The sequence below is a fragment of the Planococcus citri genome, chromosome 5 (assembly GCF_950023065.1).
Source record: "Planococcus citri chromosome 5, ihPlaCitr1.1, whole genome shotgun sequence".
Lineage (NCBI taxonomy): Eukaryota > Metazoa > Arthropoda > Insecta > Hemiptera > Pseudococcidae > Planococcus > Planococcus citri.
Genome location: NC_088681.1, coordinates 39,280,801 through 39,304,076, shown reverse-complemented (window position 1 = coordinate 39,304,076; position 23,276 = coordinate 39,280,801). Strand labels below are relative to the sequence as shown.

General features: G+C 34.1%; 3 protein-coding genes across 8 annotated transcripts in view; 1 reads left to right on the top strand and 2 right to left on the bottom strand.

Annotated features, from left to right (window-relative positions):
* Positions 1-14,626, bottom strand: part of LOC135849387 (uncharacterized) — a 96,021-nt gene extending 81,395 nt beyond the window's left edge. Inside the window, exon 1 of one of the 5 annotated variants that reach the window (XM_065369786.1) lies at positions 14,470-14,626. The gene's annotated coding sequence lies outside the window, so the exon portion shown is untranslated. Of the gene's footprint in view, positions 1-5,563; positions 6,023-6,169; positions 6,476-14,469 lie in introns of those variants that run through there. The other 4 variants (XM_065369785.1, XM_065369783.1, XM_065369787.1 and 1 more) reach the window with 4 other exon arrangements.
* Positions 11,680-14,463, bottom strand: LOC135849382 (uncharacterized). The gene has a single exon (XM_065369776.1). The coding sequence runs from the start codon at positions 14,292-14,294 to the stop codon at positions 12,279-12,281; it is 2,016 nt and encodes a 671-aa protein (XP_065225848.1). The 5' UTR covers positions 14,295-14,463; the 3' UTR covers positions 11,680-12,278.
* A 440-nt stretch (positions 14,627-15,066) lies between the features above and the next one.
* lqfR (clathrin interactor lqfR) lies at positions 15,067-22,100 on the top strand. 2 transcript variants are annotated; one of them, XM_065369910.1, is made up of 10 exons: positions 15,067-15,381; positions 15,614-15,693; positions 15,762-15,883; positions 15,957-16,099; positions 16,207-16,340; positions 16,451-16,520; positions 16,592-17,011; positions 17,133-17,197; positions 17,309-17,443; positions 19,417-22,100. In XM_065369910.1, the coding sequence occupies exons 1-10, from the start codon at positions 15,350-15,352 to the stop codon at positions 22,008-22,010; spliced, it is 3,795 nt and encodes a 1,264-aa protein (XP_065225982.1). In that variant the 5' UTR covers positions 15,067-15,349; the 3' UTR covers positions 22,011-22,100. The 2 variants fall into 2 exon arrangements, with proteins under 2 accessions (XP_065225982.1, XP_065225981.1); XM_065369909.1 differs by having other exon boundaries at positions 16,409-16,520.
* The last annotated feature ends 1,176 nt before the right edge of the window (positions 22,101-23,276 follow it).

Below are 23,276 nucleotides of genomic sequence, written 5' to 3'. Positions count from 1 at the left end.
TTATGAGAAGTTGAGTAATGTGATTTTCTTTCATATTATCATGCCCCTTTACCCCCTCGTCTCACCTTTAACACGCAACTACAAGGCTGGATTTTTTTTACAGCCAACTTTTATACATTATTGAGCTCCTAGTTCGAATTTCAATCGTGTTCTCGTGCTCGAGTAAAAAATTCCATCGGTAGGTCTATACACGGAGCGCGATGAAGAATTTAAATTTCGCGAAATTCTTTCGATATATTTGCTGTGGGTTTTGGCTTAAGTATATTTCATCTTTCGTGTTTTTATTTTCTGAGGTTTAGGTTTCTATTACGTTCATGCTGTATACAATGAAAATATTGGCATTTTTCTCATAAATACGAAGGGTCTATATGAGGAGGTGGATAGCAAAACGCAATAACTCCAAAATTACGAAAATTGAGTTTGATATCTATCCTTATGTAAAATTCAACGGGGAATCCATTCCCGGTGTCAGATTTTGTCCATCAGTTGAATATCATAGCGCAATCGAGGAAAACAAGTCTGATTTTAGAGCTAAATGCATTGAAAAATGAGATTTTGTTTGCAAAACGCAATAACTCCACTACTTTTTATACATTTCAGTTGCGCAGATGTGGTAACACTGTTTTTCTTCATCGGGTGGGTACTGAAAATCGTTGGGTAGGAGTTACTTAAAAAAATGGTGCTTTCGTTGCCACTCTCTGAATGCCATATCACACACAGGAATTGTTTGAATTTGACATTCCAGTTTTTTAATTGTTTTTTATCGAAAATTCTCGATTAAACATCAATTTTTTCAAATAAAAAATACGTTTTTTTGCAGAAAAACACCAAAAAAAAAATTTTGCGTTCAAAACGCAATAACTTTTTTTTCTTTTCCTCACTGTGCTTACCCAGGTGACCGAAATTTTGAAATTGAGTGGAAATTTTATTTGTGGCACCTTCCCCTTTTATTTGACACCAATTTCGGAACTCGACCCCCCACCCTTCCCCTCCTGACAATTTTTCCTAATTTCCCAAAAAAACCAAAAATGGAGTTATTGCGTTTTGCTATCCACCTCCTCATATGTTCGATATAAATTGACCATATTGCGTGATCTCAATTAAGATAAAAACTCGACGCGAAAAAGTCCATCTCGATATACAATTTGAAATTAATAAAAAGCGAGCGCGATAACATTGGATATTTTCTAATTTTAGTTCGAAGAGTAACCAATGTGCACGATGTTGCTTCAAAGTCGATACGATTATCAATTTTTAATTTCCAACTCGAATCAAGCCCTTATTCGAGGCTTTTTCACATTTTCAACTCGTTCGAAAACTTCTACACTCGAATAATATAGCGCAATTAAATTTTACAAAAGATTATATCACGTAGAGTAGACTTTTCAAAAATTACGAGTTACTCGTGTACATCTCGGTATTTCAGAAACTTAGTTAATTAGAAAATTCAACGTGCGGTGTTGCCAGTAATTTTTTTCAACGAATGGGGAAAAAATGAGTATAGGTACTAGATAAGATTCCAAAATTGGATGCTATGATGGTATGGTACAATCATTTCACTATGGTACATTTTTATTGAACCACTCATTCGGTAAATTGAAAACATGGCATTTTTCTTTTTTTTTTGTTGAAAATATTCATCTTTCTCGAATTGAAATTTCTCTGAAAACATTTCTCAACTTCAGAAGACTTAGTTTAATAGAACAGAGTTTAAACCTGTCATTCTCTCATATCCTTCCATACTTCGAAAATTGCAGACCAATCTCCTAGACCTGAAACTTTGCCATCTGACACTGGAATGTGTCTGAAAATTGATAATCGATACTCGATAAAAATCATACTTTCAATTTTGACCATCTTCATTTTTGAACCAGGCAAAGCTAGATCGAAAGAGCATGCAAAAATATACCACCAGCCTAACTTTCAGGCGTCGAAGTGCATTTTTTGATTTTTAGTGAATTTTTGAAAATCAAAATTGATGGGTTAAAAAAGACAATAAATCACAATTTCAACTAATTGACTGAGAAAGCTGAAATTTGGTATGCATCCTATTTTCGACCCACCAAAGAGAATGGAAACGGTTTTTTTTTTAGCAATTCTGGAGTTTTCGGCAGATTTTTTGAAGTTTAAATTTCCACATAAGTTTACCAAATGAAGGTGGCCGAAAGTTGAAATTTACTCTCTGCTTTAATTTCAACGTGCTGTCGACTGGAAACGGATTCAAAACGTTTTGAAGCCTCTAGCAACATTTTTAGTAATAAAATTTTTTCAAATCAATTTTAGCACCTTATGCTCGCGGTTGATGCTTATAAAGTTATAAGCTACCCACTTGACGATTATACACAATTTTTCTGAAAATAATCGATATCATAATTTGAAAACTTGATAAAATTCTGGAAGCTCGGCTCGAACCCTTCTACAGTCGACTCAGCATGTTGAAATTGGAGCGAACACAGAATTAATTTTAGGTTTTCAACTTCATTTGGTAAAATTTTGTGGAAATTTCAACATTCAAAAATTAGCTGAAGACTCCTGAGCTACCCAAAATAGTTTGAAACATTTTTTAATCGACTTGATGGGCCAAAAAATTGGGATTACAACAAATTTCAGCTTTTTAGGTCAATTTGGTGAAATTTTATTTTTTTCCATTCCAATTCAACTTTCAAAAATTCACCAAAAAATCGTAAAATGCATTTCAGGAACTGAAATTTTGGCTGGAGGTAACATTTTTGAATGCTCTTTCGATTTAGTGCTGTCCGGTTTAAAAATTTTCGCGCCAGTTGGATACTTACCTAATTCGTGATCGTGAGTTTTTCTCGAAATGAATTTTTTGTGATGAAAAAGTTGAAAAACGTACTGAATTTACAAACAATTATTATTCATAAAAATTTTTTTAAAGTTTAGCTCAATAAGTTTCTCAAAAGCAAAGCCTCCTGGAAAAAATGAATCATGTTCGTTCGATGAGAAATGTCAGTTCAACAATTTCGTGGAGCTTCGTTTTTTCGTAGGATCGTGTAGTTTTTTTAATCGAATATTTTTTCAATATTTGAACCCCTTGAAGAGAAAATTATTTTAAAAAAGTGCTTAAATGAATGTCAGAGTCAAAGGGAACCATTGGAGCATACATTTCACATGCTGAGTCGACTGGAGAAGGATTCAAGCCTTCCTAGAGCTTCCAGCATTTTATCAAGTTTTCAAATTAGTATCTATGATATCGACTATTGGACGAAAATATGACATTGAACTGAAACCCACTGAATTTCAGAAAAATGATGCATAAACGGTCAAGTGGGTAACTTACAAGCATCAATCGATAGCATAAAAATGTGCTAACGTTGGTTTGAACAAATTTTATGATGGGTAATTTTTGAAAAACTTGAATCTCCAAAATGTTGCTAGAAGCTCCAAAACGCTTTGAATCCATCTCCAGTTGACTCAGCATGTTGAAATTAAAGTACAGAGTGGATCTTAGCTTTCGGTCACCTTCCTTTGGTACACTGGCGACGCCAGCCTGTGTGCCCAGTGTGCACGGGCACACCTGTTCATTTTCCAAAAAGAAAAAAAAAGGTACTTTTACTTGACTTTTACAAATTATTTATAAAATTCCTTGTCAAAAACTAATTTTTGTTAAACAAAAAGTTATTCTTAAATAATTTTAAGTTCATTTTTTGATGCATCAACATCATATTTTTCTTACTTCAATTCAATTTTTAAAACGTTGTTGGATCAGAATGAGAATTTTGGAAGAAAGGGGGGGATTTTACAACTTGGTTTTATAATTTTGAAAATTGGCACACCTGTTCAAATTGTCTGGCGTCGCCACTGCTTTGGTAAAATTTTGGGGAAATTTCAACTTTTAAAAATCTGCTGGAAGCTCCAGAATTGCTCAGAACCCGTTTCCGCAATCGCTTTTGGTGGGTCGAAATGTATACCAAATTTCAGCTTTCTCGGTCAATTAGTTGGAATTGTGATTTTTTTGGCTTTTTTAGCCCAATTTTGATTTTCAAAAATTTCCTAAAAATAAAAAAATGCACTTCCGCTCCTGAAATTTAGGCTGGTGGTATATTTTTGCATTTTCTTTCGGTCTAGCTTTGCCTTTTGTTCAAAAATGAAGATGGCCAAAATTGTAGAGATTAAAATTTCTCATTATGAAAGTATCATGGCAATTTTTAGGCACATTCATTCCAGCATCATATGGCAAAGTAAGTTTGCGGTTATCAACTTTTTCCCATCGAGAAGGAGCTTGATCTGCATTTTTGAAATATGCAGGGAAGAGATGAGAGAATGACTGGCTCTAAAAGGTTGAAAACAGCAATCGATTTCATGAAATTTATCAAATTTTTGCTTTTCCAATCCTATAGAAAGTAAAAGTTTCAAAGGCAAATTGTTTTCTTAAACTGAATTTTGAAACTAATGAAAACAATTCGCCCATGATCTTCGAACCATCGAAGGCTACTTTCCACTAAAATAAATTAAAAACTTCAAGAATAAAAATGCTCCAAAATTGTACCCAAGAGACTCCTAATAAATCATCACGAAAGGAACGAGAAAGAGATGTAGCCTATATAAAATATCAAAATATGAATCTATATGAATTCAATAATTGCACTTCTACAACATTGTATGTAAAAATAATGATCTCCAAAATCGATCGGCAACACTGTGTGACCTTGCGCCATACAACTCTCTGCTTCAATACAAACGTTTTTTCGGCAAAAAAAATTAAAGCTAATACAAACTCGAGTAATAATTTATCACGTGATCGAGAGTTCGAGACCGAATCTAGGCGACAGATAACTCGTCATTTCAAAAATATAAGTTATTTCATCGAGTGGGTAAAAAAAGTAAAATTTTCATCGAAACGTGCCAGGTGTTGGTAATTTTTACACTTGATGGAATAAAAGATATAAATTTCTCGAAATTGCTTTCGCTTCGACGTTTAATTCGAGTTGATTTTTTTTATTTCAGACGTACAAGAGTAGGTAGGTAGGTATAAGTATACGAGCCTGATTTTATAAAATGGCAAATTGCTTATCGATCGATTTGCCTTTCTTGACGTGTGATTTATTAAATTTATATACTACACTAACGCTACACATTGCATTCGTCTCGTTTAGATACATTATTATTGCTACTCGCTTTCCATCTTCCATAACCATAAACTAGAAAAGAAACACAAACAGATGGAACCAATCGAGCCAGTAAACAAGAAATATTATCAAATATTCGCAATGTTGCAAAAATTACACTTTAAAAATTAGGCAACGTTGGTACGTGTGGAAGTAGCAGTAGCTGAACCTAATCACGTTGTTGTTGTTGTAGTAGCACAAACAAACTCCATATTTTAGTCACTATTTAAAATGCATTTGCATTATTAGCATTATTATGACTAAATTGAACCATAATTTTTCAACATCAATTCTCAAATCGAGCTGAGGACTTGAAAATTCAAAGATTTAGTACCTACCTACTACCTACTCAGTGATACGCAACTCTCTTTTACCAACAAATATGAGATATACACTTAATTACTCAAACCAACTAAGTAGGATAATAATCGTACCATAAATCGTACTTGATACCGAATTCCACAAAATTTTAAATACTATCGCACCAATTTATCGTAATTTTCACATACTTAAATCGCACCATACACGAAAAAATGTAAAAGAAATAAAAAGAACTAACTAATAAACAATAGGTTATCGTTACGTACGTAGAATTTGCACACGAATTTATGAAAAAATTCAAGCATTTCACGAACCAACGTGCTTCGAAATGGCAGCGCGAAAAAATTTTCAATACATTGTAGACACAATAGGTAGAAGAAAAATGGCGAATCTAATGGCAAAAAACGAAGAACGAAGCGAACACAGGTAGGTAAGTTACGTCAATGGACAACGACGGACAAACAGACTTAATTGAGACACCATTGTTTTAATCGTTTTTCATAAATTACAAAATAACGAACGATTCTCGAAATTCGAAAGAGAAGAAGCACGTGTGTCTTCGTGAATACTTCAAATAATACTAATTACTTTAACAAATCACGTAAAACAGCAAAAGTAAAAAAGAGAATAAAATTAACCGGCGTAAAATTCTTTCAAATAGCATCTACGTACGTAAAAATGACCATCGCAAATATGAAATTTTTTCAGCTCGAACTTACCACTTTGCAAATTGAAACTGTACCACAAAGGACTGAAGAAGATTCGGAAAAAAGATGCTTTCACTATGGAATGGAAGTCACCAATCAATAAGAAGTAAATTACTTAATATTTTTTGAACGAAATAAAAATAATAAAGAAGATATCCAACGACACTTGACTCGAACTTCACACAACAATAATAATATACGCGTACGACGAATTACCGGTCCGACCGAAAATGAGCCAGAAGCAAGTGAACACCGCAATAGATGAGAGTACTCTACATTACTCTGTCTCTTCCGAAATTCCGAATTGTGTTATCGTCACGCCTCGTGTACTCGCGACGAATGGATAAGTTTCACACCTACCCCCACTCCTGGGCCGAATCGACATTAACTAGCCGTTACGATTAAACAGCTGTTTTGCACGTGTATCTCAAAGGCCACGGTCGTCGCTATGGTAACCGCATTACTTCCAACTATTTCTCGTTGCTCGACTAATATTTTAGGCAAAAAATCTGTCAAATTATGCGGTCGGTTCAACGTAACGTCGTCGTCGCAACGTTTGCGTAATTCTGAATTATTGTTGTATCTACCTCTATTGTTTTTTCGGCTACATAAATCGACGTGGTTGGATATATACCTACTCGTACATAAGCTGAAAGGTGCGAGGGTAGTTTAAATTTGAATTTATGATGATTGGTAAAATAGATTGCGGTGCATTAACATTGAAACCTATTGATACCGGACTGTCCATTCAGCTCAGTCTCGAGCTATTTTTTCAATGTTCATTTTTGAGTTGTATGATGGGAAATAATGGGGGTTCTAGTGCCTTAGTGATGGTACCTCCGTATCTCCTTCTTTCCTCAATATTTGCCAGCAGTATGATATGGCCAGCTTTTGATTGGGTGAACACAAGAGGGCCAACACAGTCGGATCAAATAACTAAAGACTGGTAGTTTTCTTTTTTTGAACGAAAAATATAAAATTGTTGTAGGTACCTATGAGAAAAGTTTGGATAATGCGCTAATATTTTCTTCTCCACGAAGCAAAGAATTCCATACGACAGAAAAATTTTTGACCCGGACGAAACTAGATCAGAAGAGCATATAGAAATACCGAATACGTCACGAACAAAGATTTCAGGAGCTGTAGTGCATTTTACGATTATTGGTGAATATTTTAAAATCAAATTTGAGCCAAAAAATTAGAAAAAGTCTAAATTTTACAAAATTGACCATAATATAAAATTCGTTTCACGAGTATAATACTAGGTACCCTATTTATTTTCCATCCCACAAATCGACTAAAAGGGGTGCCCAAAAGTCAGTTTACACCATCAAAAATCACATATAATTCAAGAACTGAGCCTCCTAAAGAAAAACTAATGGCGTTGATCTGATGGGAAATCTTATCCTCTACAATTTTCTTCAAGGTCATTTTTCTCTAGGATGCACCGTTCGCCGGGAAAATCAACTTTTATGTCAAAAAACGTGAATTTAAAAAAAAATGAAAAAAATTGGGGGGAAAAATTTAGAATTATTTCAGCAGTTAATTTCAGCTATTTTTAACATGGTTCCCATAATTTTATGAAATATAAATGATCTTTACAAAAAAAAAACACGTCAAAAATTTTTTTTTACTAAAACGGCAGACCCTATGGAAGGGGGGAGGGGTGGTACCAAAATCAAATTTTGTAAAAATGAAAAAAATCCAGTGATATGTCAAAATATAGGTTTTTTGGAGTTGAGAAACACGAATCTGGGGTCCTTTTTTTCCTCAGACCCCTCGGGGCCCGTTGGGGAGGTGCTACTATTCTTGAGATATCTCGTTTCAAATGGGACTACATTTTAACTAAATTTACGCGAAGTAATTGTAAGTGAATAAAGCATAAGTTCTTTTATTCAACTCGCTACAAAACCGCGATTGCTTGAAAATGTGTGTTTGAGAGTGTAGAATTTGAGTGTGGTTAGTTACTTTGAGACTAGGCGCGATTTTTCTAGTTATGATATAAAATAACCGACGATATCGGGTCGAATGATTGAAAAACTGACAAATAAAACCCCCCAACCAAAAAAAACCTAGATTTTGATACACTACTCGAATTTTTGTGATTTTTTCAAAATTTTATTTCAGTAGCACTTCCCCGTAGAGGCTGAGTGAAAAAAAGACTTCAAATTCGTGTTTCTCGAGCTAAAAAACCTACATTTTGACGTATCACTCGATTTTTTTTTATTTTTACAAAATTTGATTTCGGTAGCACCTCCCCAAGAGCCCTCAAGTGCCTTCGAGAGTACTGAGGAAAAAAAGTACCTCAGATTCGTGTTTCTCAACCCCAAAAACCTACATTTTAACATATCACTCGATTTTGTTTCATTTTTACAAAATTTGATTTTGGTAGCACCTCCTCAATGGCCCCCGAGGGGTCTGAGGGAAAAAAGGACCTGAGATTCGTGTTTCTCGACCCAAAAAACCTACATTTTGACATATCACTCGATTTTTTTTCATTTTTACAAAATTTGATTTTGGTAGCACCCCTCCCCCCTCCCCCAGGGTCTGCCGTTTTTGTAAAAAAAATTTTGACTTTTTTTTTTTTGAAAAGATCATTTATATTTCATCAAATTATGGGAATCATGTTAAAAATAGCTGAAATTAACTGCTGAAATAATTCTAAATTTTTTCCTCCAATTTTTTTTATTATTTTTTTTTTTCAATTTACGTTTTTTGACATAAAATTTGATTTTTCCGGCGAACGGTGAATCCTAGAGAAAAATGGCAATGAAGAAAATTGTAGAGGATGAAATTTCCTATCAGATCAATGCCATTAGTATTTCTTTAAGATGCTTAGTTCTTGAATTATATGTGACTTTTGATGGCGTAAACTGACTTTTGAGCACCCCTTAAACTCACGATTGATGCTTGTTAGTGACCCACTTGACCGATTACACACCATTATTTCAAAATTAGTATCTGCCAGTAATTCTAAAACGTCATTTTTCGAAATCGAAAAGTCAAGGGCCCAGTGATATCTAATTCAATTTCGTTTCAATTTTGTTGTACTCAGTACTGTGAACATTTCTCCTTTTTTCAAAAAGGGCACGGATTTGCGTTCAAGTTTTTTCTCGTTGAGTCCTAAAAAAAAATCAAGAAATTGAAAAATTTTCAGGTGATAACATTTATTTTTATCAATTTATGATTTTTATTTGGTTTATGTCTGCATCTTTGAATTTGGTTCTGGAAATCAACATGGATGATCGTTTTGAGGAATAAATTGATGGGATTCCTAATTTTCAAAGGGGAATGATTATGATTACCTACCTAGGTACCTACTTAAATTTTTTTTCAAATGTCATAACCTAATTTTTCAGTAAAACTTCTCCAGTGCCACCGAGAGCTAATGTGAGCCCAGAGAAAAAAATGAGGACCTCCTTAAAATTTTACACATTCCTTCCCCTCTTCTACAGCAAGAATGTTTTTTGTTTTTTTTTTTTTCAATTGAATAGAATTTCTCCACAAGTTTTCTTTCCTCTATAAAATAATCCCTCTCCCCACCCCCAAAAAAATCTAAAAAAAAGTTGATTTGATATACCTAAGATTCTTCTAGGTATAAAAACTTTTTCAAAAAGAAGTTTTCTTCGAGCATGGAATTTTCATTTTTGAAGTTTTCATACTTGAAAGTTGGGATCAAGAACAAAATTTTGTTTTGCTACAAACAATTTTTGGGGTTCTGCGGCAAATTTTCCCGCTGCCCTCCTCTGTTATAGCGACAGTAAACAAATTTTTGAAATCTTTTCGGTAAATTACTCAGGGATGTTGTAGGGTTGAGTACTTACTTTTGTGATCATTAAAAAATATCAAAAAATATGGAAAAAACTTTGAGCAAAATTTTTTTAGCAATGGAGTGGGGATAAACTCTTAAAACCCTTATGTGAATAAGCTACCTACTATTTATGAAAATTATTTTATAAAAAAAAATTCTGTTTTCCCCCCTTTTTTTTACGTTGTTTACGAGTTTGATATTATATTTTTATACCTAATTATGTAAGTACCTGAATATTTTTGATTATCAATTATTTATTCTCAAGTTGTTTACTTTTTTTTTAGCACATTTTGTATTTAGTAAGGATGACATCAGCACCACAGATTGAGTGCAAATTTGTAAATTTTTCAGAAAATACCTATCAATTTTGAATTTTTGAACGAGCAAATCACCTTCGAATGGAATTACTTTTCATATAGGTATATCTTCGTTTTTCAACAGGAAGATTTCATTTTTTAATTACTGTAGTCATTTGAAAAAAGAAATTCAAGTCAAAATTATAGATTTGCGATTTTGTAATATTTATTAACCAGTAACCTTCATACCTGGCGTGAACTTTGATAAAAAGCTGATAGGCCTACTGTAATTCATATTGGATACAGCAGTTCATGGCTGGTCCTTTACCCTAAACTTCAGGGCATTGATCTAAGATACGACGATTAAAATGTTATCTAATCAAATAAAGAAATTGAAATTGATCTCCATCGTTTCAAAAAAAAATGCCTACATAGTACATACACCTTATATTGAAATGATTTAATTACCTACGTAGAATCAAACTTGAAATCAGAATAAAAATCTATTAAAATTTTTCAAAAGTTTACATTTATGTGCGGTGACATTTTAAAAAAAGTCGAGGCATATGCAGAAGCATTTTCATTTTATTAGTTTTTATTCAATTTACCCAGGAGAGGTCCTTTATCAACATCATAGAATTCTAAATGTGCACGGAAGAAGGAGAAAGCGGTAGAAAAAAAATCATGCTATGATACAAAAAACTGTCTGTTTCTCCAAAAATTACTCTTACAAGTCATTAACCACAATCTGAAACAAATTATAAGAATACCCACATGTGCAGCCACACAACCAGCGCGAAGCAGATTCGGTTAATTTTCCACTGTAATAATTAGACTTCTACATTCTAAAACCAACGCAATTGCGATCTCAGGTCTGCTGTAGTAAATTGCGAAAGACCACTTCATAGTATTCAGAAGATATTGACCCTCAGAAGTCAGAAATATCTAAATCTAAATTTAGAGAACAATTACTACGCATAAACTTGATTACATACATGAAACGTAACGTATAGACACGTAAACCTTCGCCTTTATCATCAATACCATCGCGAAATTGAAGAAAAATTCAAATTTTAACGCAACTCGATTAAAAAATCACGATAAATCTAATGAAAAAATTAATAACTCAAATGAACTTGTTTTTATGGTGTGTGTCTGAGTATCAGACTACAGAGACCGACACCTACCGATATCCTACTCAACGTTACATAAGTATTTTGTTCAAGTACATAGATTATTAAACTTCTCAGTACAATTCATCATTTTACATGACAGGTTGAAAAAAAAACTTCCAATAATTAGGTAACGCAGTACCGAATAAAATTTATTTCAACTTCATCAGCGATTCTGAGAATTTTTATATTTTACATAATGAATTTTCGCCATTATGATATGCTGAAATTAATGGAAAAGAGTAGTCAAAACGATATTATATTTCAAGTAGGTATAGCCTACCCACGTGTACCTACATTTTATTCAACGGATACGTTGGAAATACATAACAAAATAAGTACCTAGCGTTTTTTAACGTAATGTCTATGAAAACAATCCACAGTTACATGAAGAATACTTGTACCTAAGCAAAATAGCAAGTTTAGGTAAATAAATGTTTTTAAAGAATATATAAATCATTATTGTCAAATTTACATACAATGTGAGATTGTAGACTAAATACATTGACAACAAAATGTTGTCATTTGACTGGAAATTCAGTTACGTAGTACCTACCTATCTACTATTTTGTATAGTCATTTCAAAAATATAAACTACGTAGGTAATACTGTGAGCTTGATAAATTGTTTACATTCATTATTTGTTTGTTGTCCTAGATCCTTCCAAAAAAAAAAAACCAACTTGAAAAAAAATGCATTTCTGTAATTGCTTTCAGAAATGTTTAAACATCCGTACAAGTGTAAAACATGCATGAATATTTATGAAAATTTCATTTTATTTTTAAAAAACACAATTTAAGTACCTAGGTAACAGGTGCCTGCCTACAGCTATATTTGCATTGCTAAACATAATCTACAAAGAGAGTCAATGGTAAAGCTAAAATATGCGCAGTTTTATCCGGCAAAATATTAATTCCAATAAATTTAATACTTTGTAAGTCAATTTTACTAAAAATAGGTTTATATTTTTTGGTCTTCTTGAAAACCGTTCTTGGTGAAGTTTCATTGAAGCCAATCTTGATAATAATTCCACGTTGCAAATGGTGAACATAAACAGCAATGTCAGGTTCAAGATCACTTTCTTGTAGCATGAAATCTACTCCATATTTCTCAATTTGGTGACTCATATGTATCACAATTAAATCGACAATCGAACGTAGAAATTCTTCTTGGGTCAGGCCTAAGGAAGAATTCGAGGAAGCGTTATTCTTGATCACCACATCTTCAAAGGAAGGAAACGATTGAAGAAATTCTTCAAAGGATATTTCCAAGTTTTCCGAAACTGTTTCGTTTGATAACATGAATACGTACAAATCGTTGATGATGATCTCCAATTTTTTATTATCGAAATGATATTCTTCGACGTAAAATAAATTCAATCTTTTAATGAACTCGCCTACCATTTCTAAATTAGGTATTTGTATTTTCAATTCTGATTTGTAATATGTTTTAGGAACAATGGTAACATATCCCATGCTTAATAGGTACGAAAAAAATGCATTCTTTACTTTATCACTGGTATCATTACTGTACGGTGGATTAATGATTAATTTGAGTGTTTCGACGCAAGTTTCAGTTAATCCTTTATTGTCTATAATATTTATAATCACTTTTTGGTTTTTAATTAATCTCTTAATATTGTTCCTAATCATAGGATTACATTGTATTAACTTGGTTATAAAATCATCTTGTCTTGTTTTGATCCAATGGTTTTCAATTCGTTTGGTATTAAGGAACTGGATTACCGAATATGCATTATAAGAAACGTGGGCTTCGTTATCGTTTATTTTATAACCACCGTACCAAGAAGTAGCCCAAATTGATTGCCTAGTTGTTGCATTGTATTCGGTGAACAGAGAATACACGTCATCGGGGCTTAATCCATAAAATTCTATTAGCCTACCATGAACTGACGAATGTGTCTTGTAATTTCTCGACGCAACGGGATAAATCCCCGAAAGAACTCCTTTAGCTAAATGGTCATTTACATCGACATCGACAGCGCAACATATAAAAAATTGAAAAAAATTTACAAAATTTCTCTCTTCGAATGGGAATTCTCTATGCTTCAATATTTCTATAATAGGACGATCGTATTCGTCAATCAAAATGTAAACTTTCTTCCCCGTATATCTGTGCAGCATACGACAGAGAAATATCAAACTTTGTTCCAATTCCAAATAGTTATTCTTTTTGCCGAATAAATACTGCCTGAAATCCATTATGTCGTCTTTAACTATACCCTTGTCGTAGGTTGATTTATTTCCACTTTCCATTTCAATCTGCATGTAGTTGAGTAAAAAATGAAATTCTAGGAATATATCACAAACCGTCATGGTGAAATCTTTGGTGAACTGTTCGTAATTTGTCCAGGTTATGTTACCAAATGATAAATAAATCACAGGACGATTGCCTTGGTATTTATCCAAGAATTCCTGATCATCGTTGATGAGTAAAGGATACTTCAATCTGATCATATCCCCATTTTCAGAAATCAATTCGCCGCGTCTGAATAATCTGTAATTCGCTGTGCCTCTTCGGTCATAGACAGCACCTTTATGATCAAATTCCATTTTCAGAAAATCTCTGATCATACTCAAGTTGATACTTTTACCCCATTTTGTAGGTCGAGTTATCGCAATTGCATATTCGTGATTGTTTATTAATGCTTTTATTAATAGAGTTTTATCAATGAAGTATTTATTTTGTGTCAGTAGCTCTTTGAACGTGCTAACGTTGGTATTAATTTCATAAGAAAGGTTTGCATTTTCAACTATGTTAAGAGCAGTATAATTGGCATGGTTTGAATGAATTTTCCATGAGAAAAATACAACACTGATTGAAATAATAGTATTCATTTTTTTAAATAGGCATTTCTTCGAATGAGGTATTTAATTATTAAAGAACACATCAGTTGTTCGAGCTTTCGACTTCCTTACCTATTCAAGTCATTTGGACAGAGATTAATTGAAGGAGAAATTTCCACCGACACCAATAACTCTATGAAAAATAAATTATTAAAATGAAACTCACCAACGTTGTACATTCTTATTTCTTATCAACGAAATTTGCTTTATTAGATTTCATATGTAGGTACCGAATAGCCTACCGATTCAATTCTGTTAACCGAAACAACGATTAAAAATTACATACTTTTTAATTAAGCACATTGAAAGTTTAAAATTCTAGCTTAAGTTTTTAATTACAAAACGATTTGATTTGGTTTTATTTTTTCTTTGGTGAATTTCACCAAAAAAAATAAACTTTCAATGGTAGCTGTTCAATGGAGAAGCTTATTAACTACTGTGTTATTCGTTGTTCTTTTAATCTTTTAGCTAATCACAAAAATTGTTTTTCAATTTTCTTTTCGTATTTTTTCTTTCTTTTTTTCAAGTACAAAATAATTAGAAAAAGAAAAGTAAACTATTTTTATTTTTTGCAAAAAAGTACAACTAAGAAAAGCAGCCGACACTCCTAGCGACACTTTTCTAAACTACACTCAATCCACGTATATCGATCTACTGCACATGCGCAAATGAAATATCACGGAAAATATTTACATGTGTGCGTTAGTATTGGTAAAAAAATCAAATCTGATTGGGTAATTCGATCAATTGAAGCTGAGATAATAATTCTGCAGAGACGCTCATTCGAAAATCGGCCTGACAATGTGTAGTCGGTGGTTGTTACCTTCAAAGTGTAATGGTATTTCCTTTCTATAAAATTCTTTGGTGTTTGTTGGTTTATTTTCGTGCTATGTAAGCTGTGTTATTAAAATAATTATTACAAATCTACGCCAACAAATTTTCCGTCATTTTGATATATTTTATTATAAATTCGTACCCTATAGAACGTAGTGTTGCATAATTAAATTGTACATACCCTTAGGATTAATTAAACTTACTGCATCAAAATGTGGAGAGTTCGTGATATAGCTGATAAGATGTAAGTAGAAAAATAATTCAAAATTATCTCTCTAAAGTAATTATACCTTTAAAACTCGAGTTACAACCCATTTTCGCCGCTTTACATTCCATTAGAATTACATAACTCGATTAAATATGTCACAAGTAATCGAATCGACTACTTATAATTAATTCACCGAAGCCACGTAAAGCCTAGGCATAATGTATCCTATCTCAATGCATTTGAATAATTCAAGGATTTCATTTTTCAGCACCAATGTGGTGATGAACTATACCGAAATTGAAGCCAAAGTTCGAGCAGCAACAAATGATGAAGCTTGGGGGCCAACAGGTATAACATCATTTTCAACGGTATTACTCGATTAAGAACCTATATTAAAATTTAATTGCGACATTTAGGAGCTCTAATGCAAGAAATAGCTCACGCAACGTTTACATTCGAGCATTTTCCCGAAGTTATGACTATGCTGTGGAAAAGAATGTTACAGGATAATAAAAGTAATTGGCGAAGAACTTACAAGGTTAGTATTCTTATTGATGGTATGCTCTTAAATTGTATTACTACGAGTGATATCTTTTTTGTTGTTATCACAGTCGCTGTTGTTATTAAATTACCTTGTACGTAATGGTTCCGAAAGAGTAGTCACTTCATCTCGAGAGCACATATATGACTTACGAGGATTAGAGAATTATTCTTTTATTGACGAGTTTGGTAAAGATCAAGGCATTAATATAAGGTACGTGTTCGTTTTTAGTAATAAGAAAAAATTGATAATTTACATCACGTAAACCGTGTACCGATTCATTTTTACTTTACACTATTTTATTTGTGTTTTTTCATCAGGCACAAAGTAAAAGAATTGATCGAATTTATCCAAGACGATGAAAAACTTCGCGAAGAACGTAAAAAAGCTAAGAAAAATAAAGATAAATTCATCGGTATGTCTAACGAAGGTATCAGTGGGTCACGCGGCTTTGGTAAGTAGAAAGTAGATGTTCATTCTACTTGCGTTTGTTAGGAATAATAATTAACATACGTGACTCAGGTATCGATGATAAACGTTATGCGACACCTAAATGGATTTCAGATGAAAACCAATGGGATGGCGATAAAAACAAAGGAACCACTTTGGGATTCTACGAACCTTCGTACGACAGGTATTTACGGCGCTCGGTGATTAATCAACGCTATTATTAGATCGCTATTTAACCGCCATTGTGAATTCCAGCGACGAAAACGAAAACAAATACGATTCAGAAGGAGAACCGGATACCTCGAAAGTACCGCCGATCGCTCCGTCAAACAACAACATCGTCATAAACACTTCCAGTCCTTTATCAACTCCTGCTAACGTAACCCCAACTCGGACCAAAGCTCCGACTAAAAAAATTGACCTAGGAGCGGCTGCTAATTACGGCAAAGATGCATCGTCAACGGCTCAAAATATCGAAAAACCTACGCCCAATCAACCTCCTAGTTCGGATTTATTAGGTGATATTTTATTCGATACGAATTCCACCGTTAATACAGCTTCTCCTGTTGTTGAAACGACTAGCAGCCCTAGCCAAGAGAATATCGCTGATTTTGGAGAATTCACGGCTGCATTTTCAAATGTTACTTTAGCCAATAAAACTAACAATAATGATAAGTAAGTTAATTCGTATATGACGTCATTGTGGCGTGCGTTACATTCTGTACCTCGACAAATCACCGTAGAGGTAATTGTATTGTAAATAATGAATTAACCTTGATACCTTTTTATCGTTCAGGGTCGAAGACGAATTCGCCGATTTCAGTTCAGCATTCTCTGGTCCAACATCGAATTCGTCTCTAGGTAATGATAAAATTACTACTCCAGTTTTTTTTGTCACTGAAAAACACCGTTAAAATATTTATACGTGTATTGGAAAAAATTACCATTTTGATTTGTTTATTTCTTTTTTAGATAATATCAGCAGTCCTGTCGCCCCTTCAAATAATTCGTCGTTTTCTAATACTGATTTATTATCGGGTTTCGCTACAAATGACACGCCTTCTTTGTTAGATACCAGTACCTCTCTTAATTCTAGTGCAAATTCAAGTAAGTATTCGCTAATGAAACAATAATGAATAAATTTGCACGTTTTTAATGGTCCTCGTTTACGGAACATAATACAAAATTTTTGACTAATGGTTGTCGGTCTGGTTTCGAACGTCGGCTTTACGTCATCTTGAAATTTCGTCGGCTTTTCTTCTCGTGAATTTGTTTTTGTCGCATACAACTGTCGTATGATTTTTAGATGAGACATTGTGTTCAATCGTCTCTTTTCAGCGACGCTTTAAAGGATTTTCGTTACTTTGTCGTGTAATTAGGTGCGATTTCATCGTCATTTTAATGCTTTGTTTGTTGAAAAACTTTCTTGTATTATCTTATTTCAAATTTTTATCGTCATTTTGAACATTGGTTCAGTTTATTAGATAGAGGCCAAAGAGGGGGGTTTGAACATTTTTTTAAATGATCCTTCAGTTTTTAGGAATGCTTTTAGCAGATTTTAGAAGTATCAAATGAGCTTTTTTTAATAAATATACTAGGAACTGATTTTTTTTGTTGAGTGATTTTGTATGACTTTGCTATCTTCCTTGAAAAGAGCTCCTTCTCTCCTTCCCATCGGTTTTTACGACATTGAACCTGTAAGAAATGTGATTTCTATTTGAAAAATTTTATTCATTTGTACATCTAAACGGTATTAGAAGTTTGGCAATCCTGAAACAGTTGTATTTTCTCCACGAAAAGTTTCTTCAAATTGAGAGGAAATTGACTAAGAGAAATTTTCAAAATTTGTATGGTTCAAAAATCGAATTTTTGCGAACTGTAAATTTGGCAACTTTGAATATTCGATAAAAATAGCTGAATGTTTAACCATTCGAATGTATTTCCAATTAACTTCGTCGTAAATATCGAATACTTTTTGTTTGTTTAGGTACCTATAAAATCTACCATATAACTTATTCCCTTCACCCTTTAATCTCTACTAATTCTCGAAAAATAACAATTTTACGGTTCGAAGAAATTGGTTCGTGTAAAATTATTATTACATTTTCATGGTAATTCGTAAATTAAATCTACGTGTATAAAATTCCACCCCAAAAATTCAGCCAGTTCCTAATCTTTTTTCTAAAAGGAGAGAGGGGAAGGAGGATTGTTCGTTGATTCATTTCGTTTGCTCATCTCCTTGGTGCCTCTCTGGCCAAAAAATAATTACGGAAGTTGGTATTTTAATTTCGTAATTAAAATGTCTCCTTCTAGTGTTCGTTGAGTATGCCTGGTGGTAATTTTCCGTTTTCATTCGAATATTATTCATCCATGCGTGATAAAACAGTTATCAGCGCACAGCGGTGGCGAAATACCTTCGAGTAAAACCGCATTTGTTGCACGAAAAAACCAAACTCGGTTCTGGTGTCGTGTTTATTTTTGCGGTGAACTGAAAACAAAACCGAACGAACGAATGAATCGAACGTTGATTTTTTTGTCTCACCAAACACCTTCCTTCGTTAATTCGAACACATGTTCGTATATTTTCCGACTACTTGCACGTATTTGATAATCATTATGTTCGTGATGTGATATTGTATCGAAGTTGTATGGGGAATTTTCGTAATATTGTAATGAATTACTCCAAATACATGTACGTTGCGATAGAGAGGTTTTGTACCCAACGTACAATACGTTCGCGTAGGTAACGTGTTGTATTCATCGCATTCGTAGTCGTACATGCAACATGCGTCAATGACGTCATTTTTGAGCTGATTTATTATGGGAATAAAAGAGAAAAAATTTGAAAAGAAAAATCAGACCATGAACGAAGTAAACGAGTTGCATTAAGAAATAAAAAATTGTGCAAATTTATTCGTATTCATTTTATTATAAATGAAAAAATAAATATTAGAAATAGTCCTCTATTCTTCTCGAGTTCTAAAAGACCTCCTGCTGCCCGCATTATTGTCGATTACGAATAATTATGCGATCGGCGTCCTAGTAGCGTTTGTTCTTTTTTTTTTTACATAACCTTGCAGCTCGAAGAATGCACCCAGTTCTCCGGCACGAAAGCGAAGAAGAATTCAAACGATTACTAAGCTCGTTGAACGTATCGGATGAAAGAAGTTACGAAAAAAAGCTGAAAACCATATCGACCTATCGTCCGAGACCTTTGACACCGCAAATGATGGAAGGCATCGACGACTACGACGACCAACATAGCCTGGTATTTGGGCGAAATTACGCCCACTTGTTGGACTTGATCGGCGCAAAGATAAGTTCGAATTTATTAATGCCTTTGATTACGGACCTATTTGCCTTGGATGGTGCCGGAGATGCTAAAATGCTCCTCGAATCGGTCACAAAGTTGACCAATTTACTGAAAGATTCGCCAGAAGGCCCGTCCACCAGGCTAGATAACGTAGTGTCGATTTGTCGTCGAGTAGTCTCCGGCGATTTTCTCACGTCTGCTTTGACTCGTCGGTGTCTGCAAATGCACGATGTTGAAGGCTCACTGTGGTGGGACGATCTAGTTCAAATACTGGTCTCGTTACCATCTCGAATAGCCAATAAAATGCGAACCCAGATGCCGGAGTTTTTCGCTACTAGGAATTACGTTCGTCTACTGAACTCTCACGTGTTGAAATGTACGCAAATTTTAGCCGAAGCTCGAAGACATGGAGTAGAACTGAGACTCGAACCGGTGGCCGGATTCGTCAGTAAAATAATCTCGCACTTTGAATGCTCCAGTCAAGAATTACCCGATGTGATCCGCGTATTGGAAGTGTGGTCATCTAAATACAAATATGATCTTATACCGGAGCTGTTCGCATCGTTAGAAGGCTCTTGCGTGAATAAAGTAGCCTATTGCGTGTTGACCCAGGTCAAGAACCTGAAAAATATATCCATGCTGGGAAGCTGTTTGACGCAGAATTCAAGATGGCGGTATTGCCTTTGCGATTATATGTTGTTCAAAACGTTCTACGTCGATGAAAGCGACAAAATCTTAATCAATATGATCTCATACCTCAAAAAATATCCGGAAACGTTAACCGAAGTTATACAGGATCTGTTGAGAGTTTGGAGCGATAAAAGTGCACTAACGAGGACATCCTTCGAACAACATTTGTATATTTCGAAAGCTATAGTCTTAGCTGCAAAAGCTCTATCTGAATTGCAAACTTTACCTACGGATATTGTGCAGAGAAAGCTGTTCGCAGGAATACCTAATCATTTGGAAGCGTCCGACGAACGTATGAGAGCCATCGGCATGATCGTCGCTGAGGTGATCATCGGTCGAATGAATCTTCCTGGTGGTAAAATCACCTTCGAGTACGATGATTTGAAAAAAGAATCCGTTCGAGTAGTGGATTCACTTAGGATTTGCGACCAAGTTGATCTAGAAGGGCCTAAGGATACACAAGAAGACGATTCGGATCCTTTGGAGGAATATTTGGGGAAAACTTGCTTTACAAACCAGTCCAAGTATTCGAAAACTGAGTCTGCAACTATGAAAACGGTTTCAATTCAAGAAACACCTATTCCAAAGCTCGCCTCGATTCGCAACGTGAAAGATGGTGGAGGCGACGAAGACGATGACGAATCTTGGGACAGCGACGACGAACTAACCCCTTACGATTTATCCAACGACGTGAAAATCTCCGAAATGAAAAAACCTCGATATTTACGCGATCTAATCGAAGGACTGACGGAGCAAAAAGATCCGGATATTTGGATCGGTAGCGTCGAATCGTGCGAAAGTCTCGTTAAACAACAATTAGTTCAGGATGATCCTTGCATAGGCGTGGAAATTTTATCCATCTTGTTGACTCTAGAAAGACAGTTCTACATGGAGAATTTCGAACAAATCAGATACGATGCTTGTGTCGCCATCCTAAACGTGTATCCCGAACAAGGAGCCAGTTACGTATGCGAACAATTCCATCAGGCTGCCGGAAAATACACGATATCTCATAAAATGCTCATGCTAGACATACTGGTGGGCTCGGCTCGAGATTTATCCACCCTTAAAACCACCACGCCTCAACTGCAGACCAAAAAGCATTCTCAGACGATCCAATCCAATCAACAATGGAGATCGTTGATCGAAAAACGAATCGAACAAAACACCAGGTACATTACGAATAGAAAAAATCGATCTCCGTTGACCACCAAAGCGAACGATTTCAACTCTTGCGTCGGGTATTTCTTCTACCCCCTGATTCGAGGCAGTGCCAAACAAACCAACATCATGGTTCATCTGGTTGGCGCCGAATGTCATCCTTTACTAGCTCAGTACATCGATGCATTAGCTGTAATAATGTGTTCCGCGGTGAATTGCACTATGGCCGGAAAAATGGGCCTAGAGATGATGGAGTTTATCAAATGTTTCGTCGGTCATTCCGACTTCAAGGTTAGATCCGCAGTGCTGAAAAGTGTAGCTGCAGTCATCATCAGTGTACCGAAAAGTGTCCTAATGGAGGGTGATTTGTTTGCCGAGATTTTAAGAGCTCATTCGTGGATGGAGCAAATGATTAGCAAACAAGCTGAACCCAATACCGAATGCAGAAAATTGATGGAACAAGTGTTTGGATTGATGAAAACTAGTTTTAGTTTTAATACAAACCTGTGATATGATATTGTACTATGTATTATGTGTAAAATTATTTGTAATTTTCTTGGCGTAATTTTATTCCTTAATTATATACGATTTTTGTACGATTATGGAGACGTTAATTTATATGTATGGTTGAGTGTTTTGATGGACGCTGATCAAATTATGGGTGATTTAAAAAAAAAAAAAAACCGGTCTATAACTCGAGATGAATATTGAACTCGTTAGTGTAAATTTCGGTATGTAATTGAAAAAATATCGTAATGTTTTGATAGTATTTTGTAATTTTAACATCACATGTTTTGTTTACTCTTATTTTCCTACACAGCGGTACCTCCAGGATTCGTGTCGCTGTCAGCTACACCAATTCAACCATTATCCATTCCAGTTGCTCAAATTAATTCATCTACGTCTTCCACTTCATCAATTAGTAATAAGGTGAGTAACACTGTTATGTCTTTTTCAACGAAAATTATCATAACCGTAATATTTTTCAGAGATATGAAAACGACACTGTTTTATACACTTTTTTCATGGTCATATCCGGGATGTTAATAACGTTGATATCATTTTTATCAAAAGACTAAAAAAAAAAAAAAAAAAACAGATAAGACTTCAAGTACCTATTTATTAAAAAAAAAAATTGTGCTGAAAACTGACTTATCAAAAGTTGACGAAGATAAAATGTGCGCTGATAAATTAATATTTGAGGTTTCAGTGCGATGGGAGGGAGGAGTTGAAAGCAGTGTAATATACTTATTACCTAGTTATTCAAATTAGGGGGATAGAAAAATGACCTTAACGAGCTTTTTTTTTTGTAAACAATCGGGAAAAAATAGAGAAAGGAAGGCAAAAAATCGTTATCACGCAAGAAATTAATTAATTGAAATGGGTCTTTTATTGAAATATTATCATCTTCTTGAAAAATCGTTTTTTGAAAATGATATCTATCTCGTGTATTCGCAATCTTTTTTCCTTTTTTTGATGCTCTTTTTATCAAACCTTAATTTTTTCCACCGCAATTGGAACTTCATCATAATCATTTTTGATTAGTTATTTTGTTATTTATGTTATCGTTGATGTCTCATTTTTTTTCTTTATTTAATTCAATAATAATTCATGGATTTTTTTGATTTTCTCACCTCCTGTTCTCACTCTTTCCTGTTGTCAAGAATCCTTTGTTTTTTCTTCTCAATTTTTTAAATCATTTTTTCATTTTATTCGTTGTTATTCCTCATAAATACAGTTTTCCTGAAAACCCTGTTTTTCAACAAATTTTTTGAT

Bases quoted from the DNA above. Each gene is read 5' to 3' on its own strand.
- lqfR (XM_065369909.1), top strand. From the start codon at position 15,350: ATGTGGAGAGTTCGTGATATAGCTGATAAGAT. The intron at 15,382-15,613 runs GTAAGTAGAAAA...TTCATTTTTCAG, and splicing joins CGTGATATAGCTGATAAGAT to CACCAATGTGGTGATGAACT. The intron at 17,012-17,132 runs GTAAGTTAATTC...TTTATCGTTCAG, and splicing joins AAAACTAACAATAATGATAA to GGTCGAAGACGAATTCGCCG.
- LOC135849382 (XM_065369776.1), bottom strand. From the start codon at position 14,294: ATGAATACTATTATTTCAATCAGTGTTGTATTTTTCTCATGGAAAATT.